At 31.4% G+C, this 17,800-nt stretch overlaps 1 protein-coding gene across 1 annotated transcript in view; it reads left to right on the top strand.

Moving 5' to 3' along the window:
* The window catches only part of ERp44 (Endoplasmic reticulum protein 44), a 72,542-nt gene that overhangs the window by 33,072 nt on the left and 21,670 nt on the right, over window positions 1-17,800 (top strand). Inside the window, exons 7-11 of the mRNA XM_085810670.1 lie at window positions 8,694-8,763; window positions 9,037-9,153; window positions 13,120-13,231; window positions 16,205-16,346; window positions 16,751-16,844. Coding sequence (XP_085666796.1) covers window positions 8,694-8,763; window positions 9,037-9,153; window positions 13,120-13,231; window positions 16,205-16,346; window positions 16,751-16,844 — 535 coding nt within the window. The remainder of the gene's footprint in view (window positions 1-8,693; window positions 8,764-9,036; window positions 9,154-13,119; window positions 13,232-16,204; window positions 16,347-16,750; window positions 16,845-17,800) is intronic.

Genomic DNA, 17,800 nt, shown 5'->3' on the forward strand with positions numbered 1-17,800 from the left:
CTTAGATAGTTATTTACCATTATACTGCCTTTCTTGCCGCAATTATTTTTGGCAGCATTGGCAATTTTTTATGGCCCTCGAAACCGAATAGTACCAAAAAGGTTGATTGTTTTCCATGGTTGAGGTAATGCTCATTCTCTTAATAAATATTGCATTGCTCATATTTTAAATTATAAGTCTAATTTTTCTTTTAAAGTTATGCAGTTGTGTATAATGTAATTAGGTGCTTCGTTTTTCCTTAAAAGGTGCTTGAAAAGTGCTTATAGGTGCTTATTTTTTTAACTAAAATGTGGCTACGAACACTGTATCCTCATTAATGCTGATTCAGTCTGACATATTGTTTCAAACTCTAAAAATCTATTAAACTGCCAATTGATTTTTAAGTTACATTTGAAGCTTACGAAAATATAAATTTTATGCTGATGTCCTATTCATTGGCATTGTAATTAGCGTTATTGAGCAGTGTCATGCCATTAATAGATAGTAGATAAATGTTTTGAATTAAAGCATAATTTTTGGATTAGATCAATGAACATTTTCCAACTATCAAAATGGATGAAGGTTTTAGATAGCTCACATTGCTATACACAGGCTAAGCCTTATTATCACATTTTTCTTTTATAATTTTGGCACGATGTCGTGATGAAAGGCGAAAGTATGTGCTGTTCAGCTAAAGTGCATATGTGTGGTGTTCATCAGATCATTACACCTCCCTCCTAAAAGATTTGATTGTGTTAATGACCTCTCAAATCCACGTGCAAACATTTCTTAAAACAACAAAAACAAAAAAGGGAATTTTTATCAATTTTTAGTAATTTCAATTAAAATTATTTCAACATCAATGAAAAATTTTAATTATTAAAAGATGTAACATTCAGTTAATGTAAACCTAAAGCTTCAGAATTATCTTAAGCACATAAACAAAATAATACAAATCACTCATTAACATTAAATATTATTCATTACCAAACTTTACGTAAGTATGAATCTTATTACATAGTATTACATAAACTTCAAAGTGTAGCATTTTAGCTCTTAAAAAAATATTCAAATGAAATTGTTAAAATGTTCATACTGTTTCAAAAGCTGTTGTCTTTCAGTCATATTTCAATCATCGGGAAATATAATCATGTTGTTAAGTCACATCGTTAATATAAAACTCAACATTTTCTTTGTTTGGTGATAAGTTTGTTCATAGTCTTGTGGAAAGTTATGGCATCATTTCTTCACCCAAAGGGTAAAACTACCAAAGTGTATTATCCTCAGTGTGTCACAAAAGAAGTCAAGTAGTGACACTCAGGGTTTTGTCATCATTTAACAAGATTAATCAAAGTGATGCAGCTGGACTTAGACACTTGGTAAATTAGGCCTGTAGCATTTTTTATTGGAAAGATATCAGTTTAAGTTTTTGAGTTCAGATAATGATAGTCCACACATAATCTTGCAGACCATCTTTTTGACGCACAAATTACTGTATGCACATATTCTTTTTGTTTCAACAATTAGTCCTAGCTGTAATAACTCATTAGTTTGTCCATTAACTTCATTTTTTAGAATTTCGGATGTCTGGTACAGCTTCTGCTTCTTTGGTACATTTTCAGGTTTTAGTTTGATGTTATGTTCTCTGATATTGTCGATTTTTGGAATATCAGATGTTAGATTGGGATGCTTTCTTAAAATTTCCACAAGTTTGTTTCTGTTGCTTTGTTCAAGATGCAAAAACCAAAACTCTTCATCAGAATAGAATTCAGCTTTCAGTAGAAAAACTCTGGGAATGTTTCCAACTTCTCTGAAATCAGTGTCTTCATCATAAATCATGCGAACATTATTCACAGCGATCTTGAAATTTCGTATCTTGTTTGCGCGAATGTGCTTTGAAGTGTTATCTGGCAATTGTACTACATAATTATAATTAGTCTGCTTTATGATGATCACAGCAGTCCATCTTGCATAAACTTTGTTTTCACAATCAGAAATTAAGACTATAACTTTGACGTCTTCCTTAAGTTCTTTATGATGAGGCTTCTAATTATGGTAGAGTGAATAAGCTTATTGCTTGCCAACAGCTGTAAGTCCTGTGTATTCAATAATTTTTTCTAGCTTCAAGTCATTCAGGTAGTCAGTCACTGAGCTTAGTTTTGTCCATGAGGAATAGGGGTTTCATCAGTCCATGGCATTTTTTTTTATAGATAATGGGCCATTAAAATGTCTTCCATAAAGCATCCGGAACACCAGTCATGTCATTAGGAACTTCTCGGTACGCCCAAAGTAGTATGGTAGGTGTTTCTCCCAATCCTGCAAAAATTCTCTAGTTGTATGATGTATCATTCCCTTCAAAACAACATTAAATCTTTCTTTTCGAGGCCATTTGAACTTGGATGGTAAAGTGTAATATTCTTGGTGAAGATCCAGGCTTTTCAGAAACTCTTTAATCAGTAATGCAGTAAAGTTAGTTTCTCAGCCTGACACAATAATCTGAGGGATTCCAGTGTATGTAAAGATCTGCAGCAATGCATCACATGTTGATTTTGCATTCAAATTCTTCCAATGTCGTACATTAGCCAATAGCACACAGAACATTGTTACCTTGACAGCTTCGTTTCACAGGTCCGATGATATCCATATTAATAATCTGGAATGGTTTGTTAGAACATGTGACTTCCATACTAGGAACTTCATCTAAAGCAGAGATTCTCAACATTTTCAAAGCTGCCACCCCCTAAGGATCGAAAAATTTTTCAATGCCCCCCTTTGTGAAAATCCTGTAGTTTAGGGTATGGAAAAGGAGGGTTTCTGAATTATAAAAGGCAAAAATTTTAAGTAATTTTTTTTCAGTAGACTTACACACCAAATTTGTTTGATTTAACTATAGTTTTGCCTGAAAAGTAGTTATTCATTTTCGTCAACATTGAAATGACTAATACCAAAAAAAAAATTGCTTAAGCGATGTTTTATGTTTAAATATTATTTATTCTTAACTAAATAATTACAAAATAACAGAAAAAAATACACTAAAAGAGTAATATCAATAAAACAATCAAAGTATGATCAGTGGGATGTTTGTGCTTGATGGTTCAGAGCCAGTGTCTGTACATTCGGTTCGATGTTTTTAGAGAGATGAAGGCGCAAGATCCCTCTTTCCACGATTTGGAGTTGATTTCTCTTTTTTGTAATTAGATTAGTCACAGCACTGATTCCTTGCTCGACAAGGTAGGAAAAGTAAGCAATTAAAAATTTTTTGGCGATAGTCCACAATCCTGGGTAGAAGCGAGTCATGTTATTTTGAAGCCAAAATTCTGTGAGACAATCGCCATTCTGGAAGCTGCTTTCAAAGTTTCGTTAGTTGAAAGTTTGATCAGTTCTGCCTGAAGCAGAACCTCTGTTGTTTAAATATACCCATTGAGGGACTTTCAAGGACAAAATATCTTCAAAATGCCGAGAAACGTCCTTGTGCAAAGATTAAAGGTGTTAACAGTAAACATGTTTCATCGAATGGGATTTTGTTGCTCTATGCAAATCAGACAAGATTGGAAAGTGGCTGAACTCGTTGTGACCGAAATTCTGCTTCCAAAAAGCAATTTTTTTTAGGAAGGCAGATCAAATTGAGCTCTTCGCCTGGAAGTTGCAAATTCATTCCAGTAAATTTTGAGAATAAATCGGTCATGTAAGCTACGTCAATCTTAAATTGTAGTAATTTGTCTTTCAGAGGTACATTTTTCTCTTCGAGGAACTCAAGCACAGAGTCGAAAAGGTTCCAGAATGTATTGATGAAGGCACTTTTCGAGAGCCAACAAACCTCAGTGTGTAGAAGCAAGCGACTGAATTCTTCATCGTTGTCCTTGCACAGCTGCTCAAATAATCGATCATTGAGAGCATTACTGCGAATGTTATTCACTGTAGAGATGGCATATTATAAATGATTGATGCAAACGGTCGTAGAGGTTTTTTGCAACCGATTGCTGTCTATGAATCACAAAGTCAACAGTTAAAATACTTCAGTTTTCAACAAAATAAATTGAATAAAATATTTTTTACCTTTTCTGATGAATCACTTTCACTTCACCAGGATATTCGTAATCCGATTCAAACACAAGTAATACATTTATAAGTAAATCACTTTTTTCCTGACACTACTGTGATGCTTCTATTGTTAGGTGGGTTATTGACATATTTAATGCAGATGTCACGTGATGTGTATAAAGTATAAATAAGCAGTATAAAGCAAACCCTTTAGTGAAACATTAATAGAATAAACATATATAATTTACATAAAGTAAATAATGTAATATTTCTGCTGACTGACAGCATAATTTATTTAAGCCTTATCGTGACATTCTCTTGTCATCTTGATTCAGTGTCATGTGGGAGAGAGGTGAAAACATGCGCCTTTCAGCTAAAGTCTGCATGTATGATGCTCATCAGATCATGACACAGCGATTTAGAATAAAACTGCTGATCATTGGTGTTTGAACCCAAGTTTAAATCCCAGTAAACAAGCTGAATATGAGCCAGTTAGCTTCAGAAAGGCCTCCATGAAGGAATCCCTTCCCTTTGGCAAATAGTTATTGTGTGCTTTGCCATAATCCATTATATCCTATTATCAAATTTCATTATTAATCTAAATTTTCAGGTTTGAATAGATGACAACTGAGCCTATTTTACTATTAATTGACTAATATGATAACTAATTCATTTAAATACTCTCATTACTCAATTCAAATCTTAAGGATTAAAATTTTTATTGATAAAAGATAATAATAAGGAAATTGTTTGATTTCTCAAGTTAGTATGAAAAATTAAATAGAATTGCAATAAAACTTGGTGATGAAAAAATTATTGCATCTCCTGCAAATAATTAGCTTTTTCGGCTAGCTATCCGTTGTGTTTAAAAATGTTGCAGCATCAGAGATATTAAGTAACATAAATTTGATACAGAGACCATTTTAACACAGTGTTTTTGTATTGAAATGAGCACATCGAATAACAAATAATGTATTCATTTTTAAAGAATACTTAATTCGTCACAACTCTGTATGTAAGCGAGAGAGAAAAATTATTGGATCACTTTTGAGTAAGTAGGCTGTTTCTCAAGAAAAATACATAAATAATTTCAGTGGAAGACACAATAATGTATATAATATATATGTATGGATTAAGTGTCAGAAAAATCAAACCTATATATTTTTAGTACAGTACAAAGTCCGAAATCCGAACTTGTTGGGACTTCGCCGATTCCGGATTTTTCCAGATATTGGATCATCAGTTTAAATCTAGTAAGATGACATGTAGAAATTATAAAATTAAAAATATGAAATCGTGATTTATGAAATAATGAATTATTTATGATATAAAGGGTAACAAAATTTACCAAAAAAAAAAAAAAAAAGCTTAATATTTATTTACCTTATTACACATTTCTTTCAATTTAAGTTGTTTAATTTTTTGTGCTAATACTTTCTCTTTAATTCTGTAGACAGACATAATCTCTTATTTAGTTACATTGTTGAAGTCCTGTAACTGCATTCTGACTAACTTGTCAATCGAAAGTTTTTCGTTTTCAGTAACTTCTCTGTCACTTTCTTCTGGATCTAGAACCATACTACAGATTTTGCCATTCATTAATTGATTGAGGATTAAGAAGCATTGTCATCACAATGAAAACCTTCTTTTATATCATCTTCATTTATTACTGCTTCTCCACATTTCTTTACAAAATCCGTTAATTGGAAAATTTCACCTTTGTTTTGTGATTCCGAAAACCTTTAAAATTAGCAGCTATCATCATCAAATTTAGCTATCCTTCACTATACATATTTGGCTATGCCTAAACAATCATGAGCTTGTCGACTAACGTCAAGTTGTTCCGTTAAATTTTATCTTGCTTCTATCTCGTACTGAGACAATTAAGCATGAATTTTATTAGTTTAGTTATTTATTATACTTATGTCTATTTCTTGCTCATACTTAAGACTTATCGGAGTTCTGAATAAATAAATTCTCACATATACTTAAGCCTTATTAAGGGCCGACGCTAGATATCTTACTGTCTGATGCAGTCTCTGTCGGTCCTAAATTCTGCCGCTCTGTGCTGCCATAGGAGCCCTGGCGCTGGTTCTGGGTTTATGTGAATAACAAATTAGTTATTCTTAAATTCAAATTGCATTAAATGTAGTCATTTGGCCTATGAGTATCATTAAAAAATCTATTTTTAGTATATAAAAATTTTTTGTTAAAGTTTTCCTCGCCAACATTTTTTAGCGCATTTAACTTAAATATGTAATCATCGCCAAGCGTAATGTCAACATAAAAGGTGTCAAATGTGCGTGCATAAAGCCTACAAGAAAAATGGTTTTGAGGTCCAGATTTTAGATCATTCCGGATAGTGGATGTCCAGATTTCGGACTTTGTACTGTATTTCATTGGATCTCCCTTAATGATGACTGCACATCTGGCACAGACTGGATCATATTCTGTGTGTAATCAGCTTCTAAATCATACCAAATATTCATTAACATACAAATATTCATTAATTAAATTAAAAATACTTAAATTAAAAATACCAAATATTCATTAACATCTCCTGCAATTGTTTTTTGGATTGGGATTTCTTTTCACCAGTCTTCCTTCCTTATTTTGACAAACAATTCTCAGTTGGATTAAGTCTGGGCTATTCTGAAGGCCAGGGTAATACAGTTATTTTATTCTGCTTGAGGTAACTGTGCACCTAAAACAGTTAAACAATTAGCATATAATAAGTGTGCAATATAAGTAATCAGGAAGAAGTAAAAAACAAAATATTTGCTCATTTAACTCTATGAAAAAAGCACCATCTTGCTGAAAAATGATTTCTTGGACATTGTCATATTTTTCTTAGATGGAAAGTTGTAAACGGCCATAAACATAAATACAGTCAAGTCTTTAATCCGGACTCGTCGGGACTTTGGCGATTCCAGATTATTGGTTTTTCTGGATTATAGATCATCAGTTTAAATCTCGTAAGATGGCATGCAGAAATTAAAAATATGAAACCGTAATTTATGAAATAAAGAGCAATTATGATCTAAAGGGTATCAAAATTTACAAAAAAAAAAAAGCTTAATATTTATTTGTTTACTTTATTAAACATTTTTTTCAGTGTAAGTTGTTTAAGTTGCTTCGTTTTATGTGCTAATACTTTCTCTTTAATTCTATAAACAGACATAATTTCTTGTTCAGTTACAAAGTTCTGCTGTTCAAGTCCTATAATTACTGTGTTGAGAATACCAACTAATTTGTCAATCGAAATTTTTTCATTTTCAGTAACCTCTCTGTCACTTTCTTCACTATCGGAAGCGGTACATCGAAACATGCCTTCGCTTTGTAGATGCTTTTGCAGCTCCAGAATCAGAAACTCTTTTTGACATCAAAAGTTCAAGCTTACTTTTTATAAAATTGCTTTAACAGTTTGCAAAAAATAATAAGCAATTAGAAGATTAAGGAACAACGCAATCTGCAACATTAACTGAAATAGATAATTAGATAATTTTACCTAGCCTATACCATCCATTATACTTTAAATGCGCATGCGTAAATGTATTATGTGCATGTGTAAATGCATTATGCGTTTATGCATGCGCAGAAAGTTTGTAGCTTTGAGGTCCGGATTATAGATCATTCTGGATTATGGCGTCCGGATTAAAGACTTTGTGCTGTATCTGCTTAATGATTTCTATTACTAGAAATATGTTTTGACATGGTGACTAGTTTTTAAGCAAATATCATAATTCTCATCTATGGTTCTGAATTAAATCTTTATAATGTTGCACTAGTACATTTTTCAGGGATAACAAATCTTTTGTTTAGCAATATCCCTATTAAAATATTATGAACCGCATTTCTGCTGATTTAAGCAAGAGCTTCAATGAATCTCATCGACATTTGATTAAACAGCTAATTAATATACTTTCGGTTACTCTTGGTTCAAGGATGTTTGCTGTCATTTATATAACGTCACGGCATGCAATGAACTGGAAGTTGATCTGTCAGCACTATTCTCATCTTCAGGGCAGATGTTTTTATTTTATCTGGCTTATAATTCTTTACTAAATGTAGTGTTTCATCTCCATGTACTCCGATATGATTTAAATCAATTTCCTCGTCATTATAAATATCACGAATACGCATAAAATAGTTTTCTGGTTGCAATTTTCTAATTTCGACTATGCATAATGTATGCTTTACGCATGCACGCATTGAAAGAAATGTTTAATAAAGTAAACAAATAAATATTAAGGGTTTTTTTTTTTTTTTTATTTTTTTTTTTTTAAATTTTGATACCCTTTAGATATTACGATTGCTCTTTATTTCATAAATTACGATTTCATATTTTTAATTGTATAACTTCTGCATGTCATCTTACCAGATTTAAACAAGACCTGAACAGTAAACAAAAATCACTTTGCTTTTAATCCTGCAAAGTCAATTTTTTATCTTGAATTTGTTTGACAGAATTGCCTACTTTCATGTTTTTAGTCAGCTGAAGGAGAATTTTTCCATTTGTGTCAAATTTACTCTCACTTATCTCTAATTTTTGGAAAGCAGCATATTTTTTATGCTTAACCTTCATTCAGAAGGTTAAGCATAAAAAATACTGGAAATTTTATGTCTTAATTTTTAAATATTGTTTTTGTCTAACATCATTATTTTTCTCACAGCCAACTTGGAACAGCACATCTTAGACCTGATCAAAAAGCAAAAGTCATTTTTAATCCAGCAAAATCAAAAGTAATTGCTTTTTTTCTTTGAATTTGTTTTTGATTTCTTCAAAAAAAGTTTGGTAGTTAAATTATTTTGTTATATTAATAATATATAATATATTATTAATATAACAAAATAATTAAATTATTTTGTTATATTAATAATATATAATATAAAATAATATATAAATTATTTTGTTTTATTTAAAATATTTTGAAATGTATTGCCATATGTAAAAATATGTATATTTTCTAAATACTGCTTATATTCTCTAATATTTATAATTTATTCTGAAATCAGATTGGAATAAATGATGAAGAATATCTTGGTGCGCTGCTTAGCTATGATGAGCTGAGTGCGTGGACAACTAACAGATGTATACCATTAGTAAGAGAAATAACTTTTGAAAATGCTGAGGTATGTAATGTTTATTATTAATGTAATGCTTATTATTATTATCCTCAGTATTCTCTAAAATTTAATAACATAAAGAATTTTTTAGATTTTTCATTATTTCTCGAATTTCTATTAATAATTTAACTATCTAAATTTTTAATTTCTAATAAATTTTCTGCATGTTAAGGAATTTGTTACATAAAAAATCATTTTTATTCTATTAAAACTTTTTTTAAGCATCCAAAGGCAAATTCTAATGTAGTTAACTGGGTAGTATGTGATGCACTACTTTTGGATGACAACATTAAAATTTGTTGTTTTAATCATTTGTTTTTCTGGCATTTTATTGTACATTTTAATTTAAAATAGTGTTTTAATGGCACTACCTCAGAAATCTGTAGCTGAAAGTAGATCACATATTACATTATTATCCAAAGGTAATTTAAAACAAGCAACTACACTGAAGGACCAAAACATTATGACCACCTACTTAACGTGCTGTGCAACCTTTGGCCTGCAAAACAGTTACAACTTGCCTTGCCATAGATGCCACAGGTTCTTGGTAGATGACTGGAGACAGGTTGTAGTAAATGTCTTAAACAGTGGTCACGCGAAGTTGAAGTATTCCGAAACGGTGGTGTTTGAACTCTGAGCTGCCGCTGTGTGACATCCCAAACATGCCCTATTCGGGTAAGATCCAGCAAGTTAGGTGACCAGGACACTAATTGGAATCCATCCTCATGCTACTTGAACCACTCCAACACAGTTAAAGCTTTGTGACATGGGGCTTTGTCGTGCTGGAAGATTCCATTTCCAGTTGTGAGAAGACAGATGCATGTAAGGGTGCATCTTGTAGTATGTGACGACTGTTTGGCGATCAACTAAGCATGTTTTGCCTCTTCTACCAAAAAGGCTGCTCTATTTAGAGAAAGTTGAAGGTTCACTGCAGAAGAGGGAGCTGCTCGATTATTGCATATTGTAAGAGTGATGTACTGCTCCGAGTAAAATTATGCCTTAATGTTATCTTAATAAATGTTTTGTCTTGTCAAATGGTGCCTTCTTAGCCATGAAGCATTACAACATGCTGTGCATAACAAGAACAAAAGCGTTGGAAACGAAAGTAGTGCCTAGCATATAAAAGAAGTTTGCATTTCTGAATGACAGTAAAAGCCTGAGAATTATTTAATTCTGAAGTTTGAAAAGTTTTTTTTTAAAGAAAAGAAAATGTTCAAAAGCATGAAGAAAAAAGATTTGCTGACTGTTTTATTGGAAATTGGCGAAGAAGCAACTACAGATATGAAGATGGCAGAACTGAAACACAAACTCCAGAGTAGCAGAGAATATATTGAAAATACTGATTTTGTGAAAGAAATTTTGATTACTGCAATGGAGAAGAAAAGAAGAAATCGAAAGAATACAAATAGAAGAAGAGAGATTGAGAACAGAAAGAGAACACTAAATAGAACTAGCAAAGATTTGAGCAACTCAAAAGGAAGGAAGTAGAAGTTAAACACCTTCAATCCCAAATGCAGGTTGAGAAACTGAAATTTCCCTCGATAAGCTGATGAAAGGAGTCGAAACATTGACGATGCCAGTACCGAAGAAAGCTGAAGCATGGAATATATTTTTCAATTCTATCGAAAGAGCATTTAAGCACAAGAAAGTTCCAAAAGAATTCAAATTTATAATATTTTTGAAGCTAATTGGAGAAAAGCTTTAGATGTTCTCATTTATATAAAAAATGAAGATATCCAAAATTATGAAAAAGTTAAAACTTTTATTCTGAAGGAATATGGACCTACTCCTCAAGCCTGCTTAGAAAATTTTAGAACTAAAGGTTATTCCGGCGAAACACATATCCAGTTTGCTTCAGAACTAACAGCTACATAGGATTATTACTGTAAATCAAAAGAATTAAACAATTTCGAAATACTCAAGGAGTTAATTATTTCAAGCTTTAGATGGAGAAACAGCTGCATATGTGGCAATAGGCTAAGGAACTAAATGGTTGAAGCTGCAAGAATTAGCTAAAGAATGTAATATCTTTTGCACAGTGAAAGGAAAATTTTTCGACGAAGTCCAAAATGAAATTAAATTATCACCGTGATTCCTGGAAGCATCATGTACACAAAATAAATATATTCCACTGCACGTGAAGAGAATGCTTAAAACAAGAAGGAAAGCGCACAAGGAGAAACGAGAGAAGAAAATGATATATTTGCGGAGGATATCAATACATTGCAAGAGATTGCCGAGATAAAAGAAGAAAGAATGAAATTGCAGTAAAGAAGGGAAAAGGCAATCCCCAAATTACTAGAAATTCAAATAAAACATCAAAAGAAGAAGCCATTGTTTCTAAAGTATACTCATCACATCTGTGACCCGAATTTGAAGACGTATAGTACAAACATTGCAAAAAGTAGATGTGTTTAGTAACTCAAAATTGAAGCTATCTTGGACTCTGGAATGCAGATAACGATGTTATATTCATCGCTCATTTCTGAATTAGAAGCCAGAGAAAGAAGTAAAATCTTGCTACCCCTGATTTCAGACAGCTGATTGAAGCAAAAGTTTGCCGTGTGCCTATTTATTATGTGAATCGTGGAAGAAATTTATTTAGTGGAAGTAATTTATTTAATTTTGTGGATACATTAATTGCAGTGACTAATAAGCTAAATGGGCCTTGTTTAATAACTCCAGAAATATGCGAACTGTTGATTAATTCTGCTGGAGAAGAATCAAACATAGACATTTCAGAAAGAAATCATTCCGAAGGTGAAAACTTGCAGAGTATTTGCCGAAGTGCAGACAAAATGAGAACATAGAATCATCTATTTTCATGGAAAAGTCCATGTTAATAAATATAGATTCCTTTGTTTATGTATCGGAGGCTTTTCATTGTTCATTAAATTCTTATTTATGTATTGTATTAGATTTAAACTTGAGGCAAATGTAGTAATCATTAATAAAGAGGTAGTTCAAGGAAAGAAGTTAAGGTCATATATATTTCAGTGCCTGAAGCTATCATTTGCAGAGTGTGATCATGATATGGCATTCATATTCTACTAGAAATATTAAATAAGTATTTGAAAAAGTTTGTTATGTAAATTTGAAGGTATGGTTTGCTCCAAGTTATTTTGGATAGTTAAAGCATTTTTTTGACAATATTTATTTTCTGTAAAGATAAAAATGCAAATATTTGTGTTAACAATGAAATTCCTTGAGCTTGGTGCTTGGAGCAAAAAGTTTGAGAACCCCTGTAATAGACAGTTGGATTTGTCCTGCTATTTGTCAGTTTCATTTTAGTTTATACCTTATGGTTGTATCTTGGACTATATTCTCAGTTATGGCTCATGTGGTGAATGTATAAGTGAGCTCATCATGGGGTGAATGTGTAAGTGACTAGCGTCTGTTATTGAGATAGTAAGACATAAGAGTTTATTTATGCTTTAAAAATGCTTATTTTTTTCACATTTTTGTTTAAAATCTTTTTTTTAAGTTGAAAGAGATTGATTGGATTAATTGATCTAAGATGATATGCATTTAATTAATATGTATACATATGTGGCCTACTGTTTGGTGAGCAGAATGACGTCTACTAGTTTGATCCATGTTCGAATCCTAGCGCAGGGCAAGCTGCATGTGTATTTTAGGTTCTTCCTTAAAATGTGACTCGGTTCCTCTTAGAAATCCTGCGAACGCATCTCTTCATTTAGGAGACTGTCCTCACAAGCTTTGTCATGTTTGAATAAAGTAACTATGCATTGAATATCACTTATGTTCATGCACTGAATATCATTCATGTAAGCACAACGAATATGACTTAGTGTAAATATGGGAATCGCATAAAGCCCTCACAAAGTGAGGGACGGAATGAATCATTCTGAATTACTCTACATTACTAAATGAAAGTAAGAAGAAAATAATTTTCCTTAATTTATTAATTATACCAAACCAAGGTATTTGTTTTCTTTATTTTGTTATTAGGAACTTACAGAAGAAGGTTTACCGTTTTTAATATTGTTCCATCATCCAGATGATACAGAAAGTCCTAAAATCTTTACCAGAGAAGTCCAAAATCAATTGCTTGATGACAGAAGTAAGTATTTGACTTTGTACTTTTTTATTAAAAAAAAGGACATAAAATTTTATATTTAATTTTTTGCAGAATCCTCTTTAAAGTGTTCATTTCTTATTTTTAACTGTTTTAAATATAAATCATGTTAAAATTCGTGTAATTTTTAAGCCATTACAACCACATATCAATAAGCTTTATTGACAGTGTTAATTGAAATTCCAAATTTATTTTATAAAGTATCACAGAACTTTAGTATATTTTATTTTGGAATAATGTTGAATAATGATAAGTCTTTAATTCAAAACTTTTGTTCAAATCTTGGAAACTTGCTTCTAAAATGTAGCAAGTTTAGAATTTATGAAATTTGTGTAAAATTTTGCATTCAAGGTTGTTAATCCATAGCTGCCAACTCTGTGAGCTTTTCATCGCATCTCTTGGGAGTAAGGGAAACATTTCCCGGTAATAAGTGGAATTTACTGAAATGATCTCATGTATAGTGATTTTCTGGGCATTCAAAAAAATTTACCAACAATCTCCATTTATTAATACGTTTATGTGCAAGAATCTACATTTAATCATATAGTCATGTACAAAAATTTATATTTATTGGAGTATAATCGTCATCTTCTGGAGTATTTCTCACAAAGTTTCAAAATTTGAATTCAGGCTTGAATTTCTTGCAACTTCTATTTTTTAAAAAAAATCTTCCTGTAACCATTGTTCCTAATCCCTCATGTCTAGCAACAGAGCTTTCCGTAAATGAGCACCTTGTCTGTGTAGCGGCTCATAATGCTGTTGAAAACACAGCTTTCAGCGAGTTTTGTTCCATGAATTCTTTACTCAAGTTATGATGTTTTGCAGGTTAGACTTCATAGTTTCTTTACCAATTTTACTCCATTTTTTTTTTTTTTCCCAGTGTAGTTAATGATATCTAGCCAAAATGTTCATTGATTGACTCAAAAGCATAAATGTCTAAACACAATTAGTCACCTTTCTTGTCTTTGCAGCAGATTTAGTGATAGAGCTTTCTTTCCAGCCATATAAATTGCTAAAATATGGGTAACACATGTACTTTCATCAAAGCTATATGTACTTGATAAGGCCCTAAGCTATTTGAGATATGGAGCTCATTATAAGTCTGTTATACTGTATTTGAATACTATATTTAAATTTTTGGGGGCCCTTAAGATATAGCTTATACATAAATCCTGCACTGACTTTCATAATCAGTGCATCAATAAGGTACCCCTTAGTTCAATTATCATTTTGAGATCTTAAGCCACAAACACTGCAGTTTTAACCATACCATTTATGTTGGAGAGCAGATATTGAGGAAAGTTTTAAATGCAAATGGACAGTTAATAATGTCATAGACTTCTAGCTTGAAAAATATTGTGAAGTTTCATAGAGATTTCATATTTTGAAGGGAAGTATCTATCCAAAGATCTGATACTTTGAATATTTCTGGAGATGCATCTAACTTGGGTGTCAACTGCAAGTACAAATGCTTCAGTATCACTTGAATTAACAACAAAATTATTGCATTTCTGTTGATAATCCATTCAGCAACAATGTCTTCAAACTAATAATAATAATAATAATGGTTACTGACTTGATCCACACTCAGATTAGCAGTTTTTTAGTATTGCCCATATCCTTGTATGAACAAAATTATTTTACTTTGATCTATAAGATTTTTGCCTTGGGTATCCATGATTCCTTCATGTACTGAGAATGTTGGACTACACAAAAGTAATAAAAAATTAGACTAAAAATTCAGAAAATGTTCATTACAAAATACAGTCATTAAAACAATGCAGTGTATTGAATTGTGAAGATTCTAATTAATCAGTTATATCCATTTATTATCAGTTGCATACGTGTTGTGTCTGCACACCAATTGGTCATTTGACAATAAGTTAGGGGTCTGTGTGACTGATGATCTTAACCGAGATTTATTTTTGAGATAGGTCTTACATTATGAGCATCCTGAAAAATTATTCCAGAGTTGACTTTCAGATTAGGTGTTATTTGGGGGATGCATGGTATTAACAAGAATTTGAAAATTGTGAAAACATACACCTTGAAAAAGTTTCCTTTGAGTTTTTCAAAAACATTTATAAAAACCAACTAGAGAAAACACAGTGGCCTTTCTAGTTACTGCCTTCTTTTAGATGTTGTGTGTAATAAAGAAGTGCTGGCTATAGATATTAATAACTGCCGTAGGGTGCATTAAAGCCAAAAAATATACAGTAGAACTCCAGTTATCGGAATCAATTGGGACTATTATTCGGGTAATTTGATTTTTTTTTTTTTTTCGTAGAAAATGTCTACATACACACTTAATTACAGTATGTACTGTGTGTTGAAAATGGGAGAAAAAACTATTTTTAAAGAAAAAAGAAAAAGGTTTTAATTAAAATGAAAAGGCTACATTTCTGTGTACACGTTATATAGCGTACTGCACAGTACTTACACGTGCTGAAAGTCTTTGCTTGATGAACATCTCGGGCAAAGTAAGCTGTTTGACGGACACAGTGCCTGCACCTAAAATTTCTTAGCCAGCCATTACTTGCTTTAAAGGATGAACAACCAAGCTTCTGAGCTAAGGTCTTGGCTTTTTCACGAATAATCAGACTCAAAATTCGGTTTCCCATAGAACATTGTTGCAAAAACCACTTGAAAACGACACCTTCTAAATTTTTGTTTGTTGCTGCATTGATTTTCTTGACAAACTTTCATCTTCATTTTCAAGCAGTGACACAAAATTTAAAAGTGTAGGTTTGCCCCTTTCAATGTCTGAAATCATTGATTCTCCAACACTATGTTTCCATCTTGATTTTTTTTTTTTTTCCTTTAACTGTGAAAGTGATTTGGATAATCAGAGATTCGGATAATTGGTGTTGTACTATACTTACTGTAATGACTCTTTATTTTAAATCTCAATGGTAAAAAATATTATTATACTATTTAATTCCTGGCATTTTTTACTAGCATTGGTTAATTTTCTAATTGCTGATGGTGTGAAGTTTGCTCATCCTTTACATCACTTGGGAAAGACGCAAAAGGATTTACCACTGGTGGCAATTGATAGCTTCCGGCATATGTATCTTTTTCCAAAATTTGAGGACATAAAGTAAGTTTTATATTTTTATATTTAATGTTCCATGTGAAATGTATGTTGTGTGTGTATTGTTTTTAGTGCTTCATAATTTTTTACTTCCTAATGAAGTTACTGCTAGATTTTGTGAATAACTAGATTGAACTAAGTAGTTTTAGCCAGGAAAATAAGTTCAATCCAGTTATTGATAAAACCTGACCAAAATCAAGGAAAGAAAACTAAATAAAATGAAGGTGTAAGCAGTGAAATTATTGCATTTCAAATGCATTTTGGAAAGAAGTAAAATGAAATGTAATAGAAAAAAACTCTTTTGCTGGTTTCATTAATGTTACAGTAGGGTAATGTTTTTCAATCGTATATAGGTGTTTTATTGCATGTATACCAGTTGTTGATAATAAATTAAGATTGTTTAATTTTAGTTTACCTGGAAAATTAAAAGAATTTGTATTAGACTTATTTTCTGGGAAATTGCACAGAGAGTTTCATTATGGCCCGGATCCAGTAACAAGTGATGTAAGTACTAGCTTTTCCGAATTCTTCTAAATTGTCATTTTTAAAGTACATATTTTGTTTATTCTAAAAGTATATATTTTGTTTCGGATTTAGATTTTATGCAGAATCGGATAAAATAAAATTTTTAGTTTCATCTGGCATATGTTTTTTTCTGTTTGAGAGGAATATTTTAAAACTGATTTGATTTAAAAACTAATATTTTGCGGCTTATTTCTTCACAGTATAAAACATTGAAAGCAAATAGTTTATTGGTACATTTTGTTTCAGAGATAAAAACACTTTAAATGGTTTCATTACTTTATAAACAAGGTTTGACATTATAAATTCTTTTATGTTGAAGATTATTTTTTCCTGCTTAGGAGGATAGAAAAGTTATCTATCATATGGAAACATTGTATATATATTCAACAGATCTTATTATAAATGATCATTTTTATGTAATTGTTCTATTATTAACTATATTTCTTTATGAATTTATTAGTTATTTGTTATAAGTATTATACATTTACATATCAATCAGTGTTAGTAAATGGTATACAGTACAAAGTCTGTAATCCGGATGTCCATTATCCGGAATGATCTATAATCTGGACCTCAAAGCCACAAACTTTACGCATGTGCGTAGAGAATGCGTATACATTACGCATGCTCGTAAAGAATGCTTTACTTATGCGCGTGTTGAAACAAATGTTTAATAAAGTAAACAAATTAATATTAAACTTTTTTTGTAAAATTTGAACCCTTTAGATCATAATTGCTCTTTATTTAATAAATTACCGTTTCATATTTTTAATTGTATAATTTCTGCATGCCATTTTACCAGATTTAAATTGATGATCTAATCTGGAATCGCCGAAGTCCCGATGAGTCCGGATTACGGACTTTGTACTGTACAAAATTTTGAAGAATAAGATTTCTGAAGCCTTTATCATACTTTGCATCTTTTGGTAAACATG

Source organism: Stegodyphus dumicola, chromosome 2 (assembly GCF_044657685.1).
Source record: "Stegodyphus dumicola isolate Sdum_Otavi_A_Nest chromosome 2, ASM4465768v1".
Taxonomy (NCBI): Eukaryota; Metazoa; Arthropoda; class Arachnida; order Araneae; family Eresidae; genus Stegodyphus; species Stegodyphus dumicola.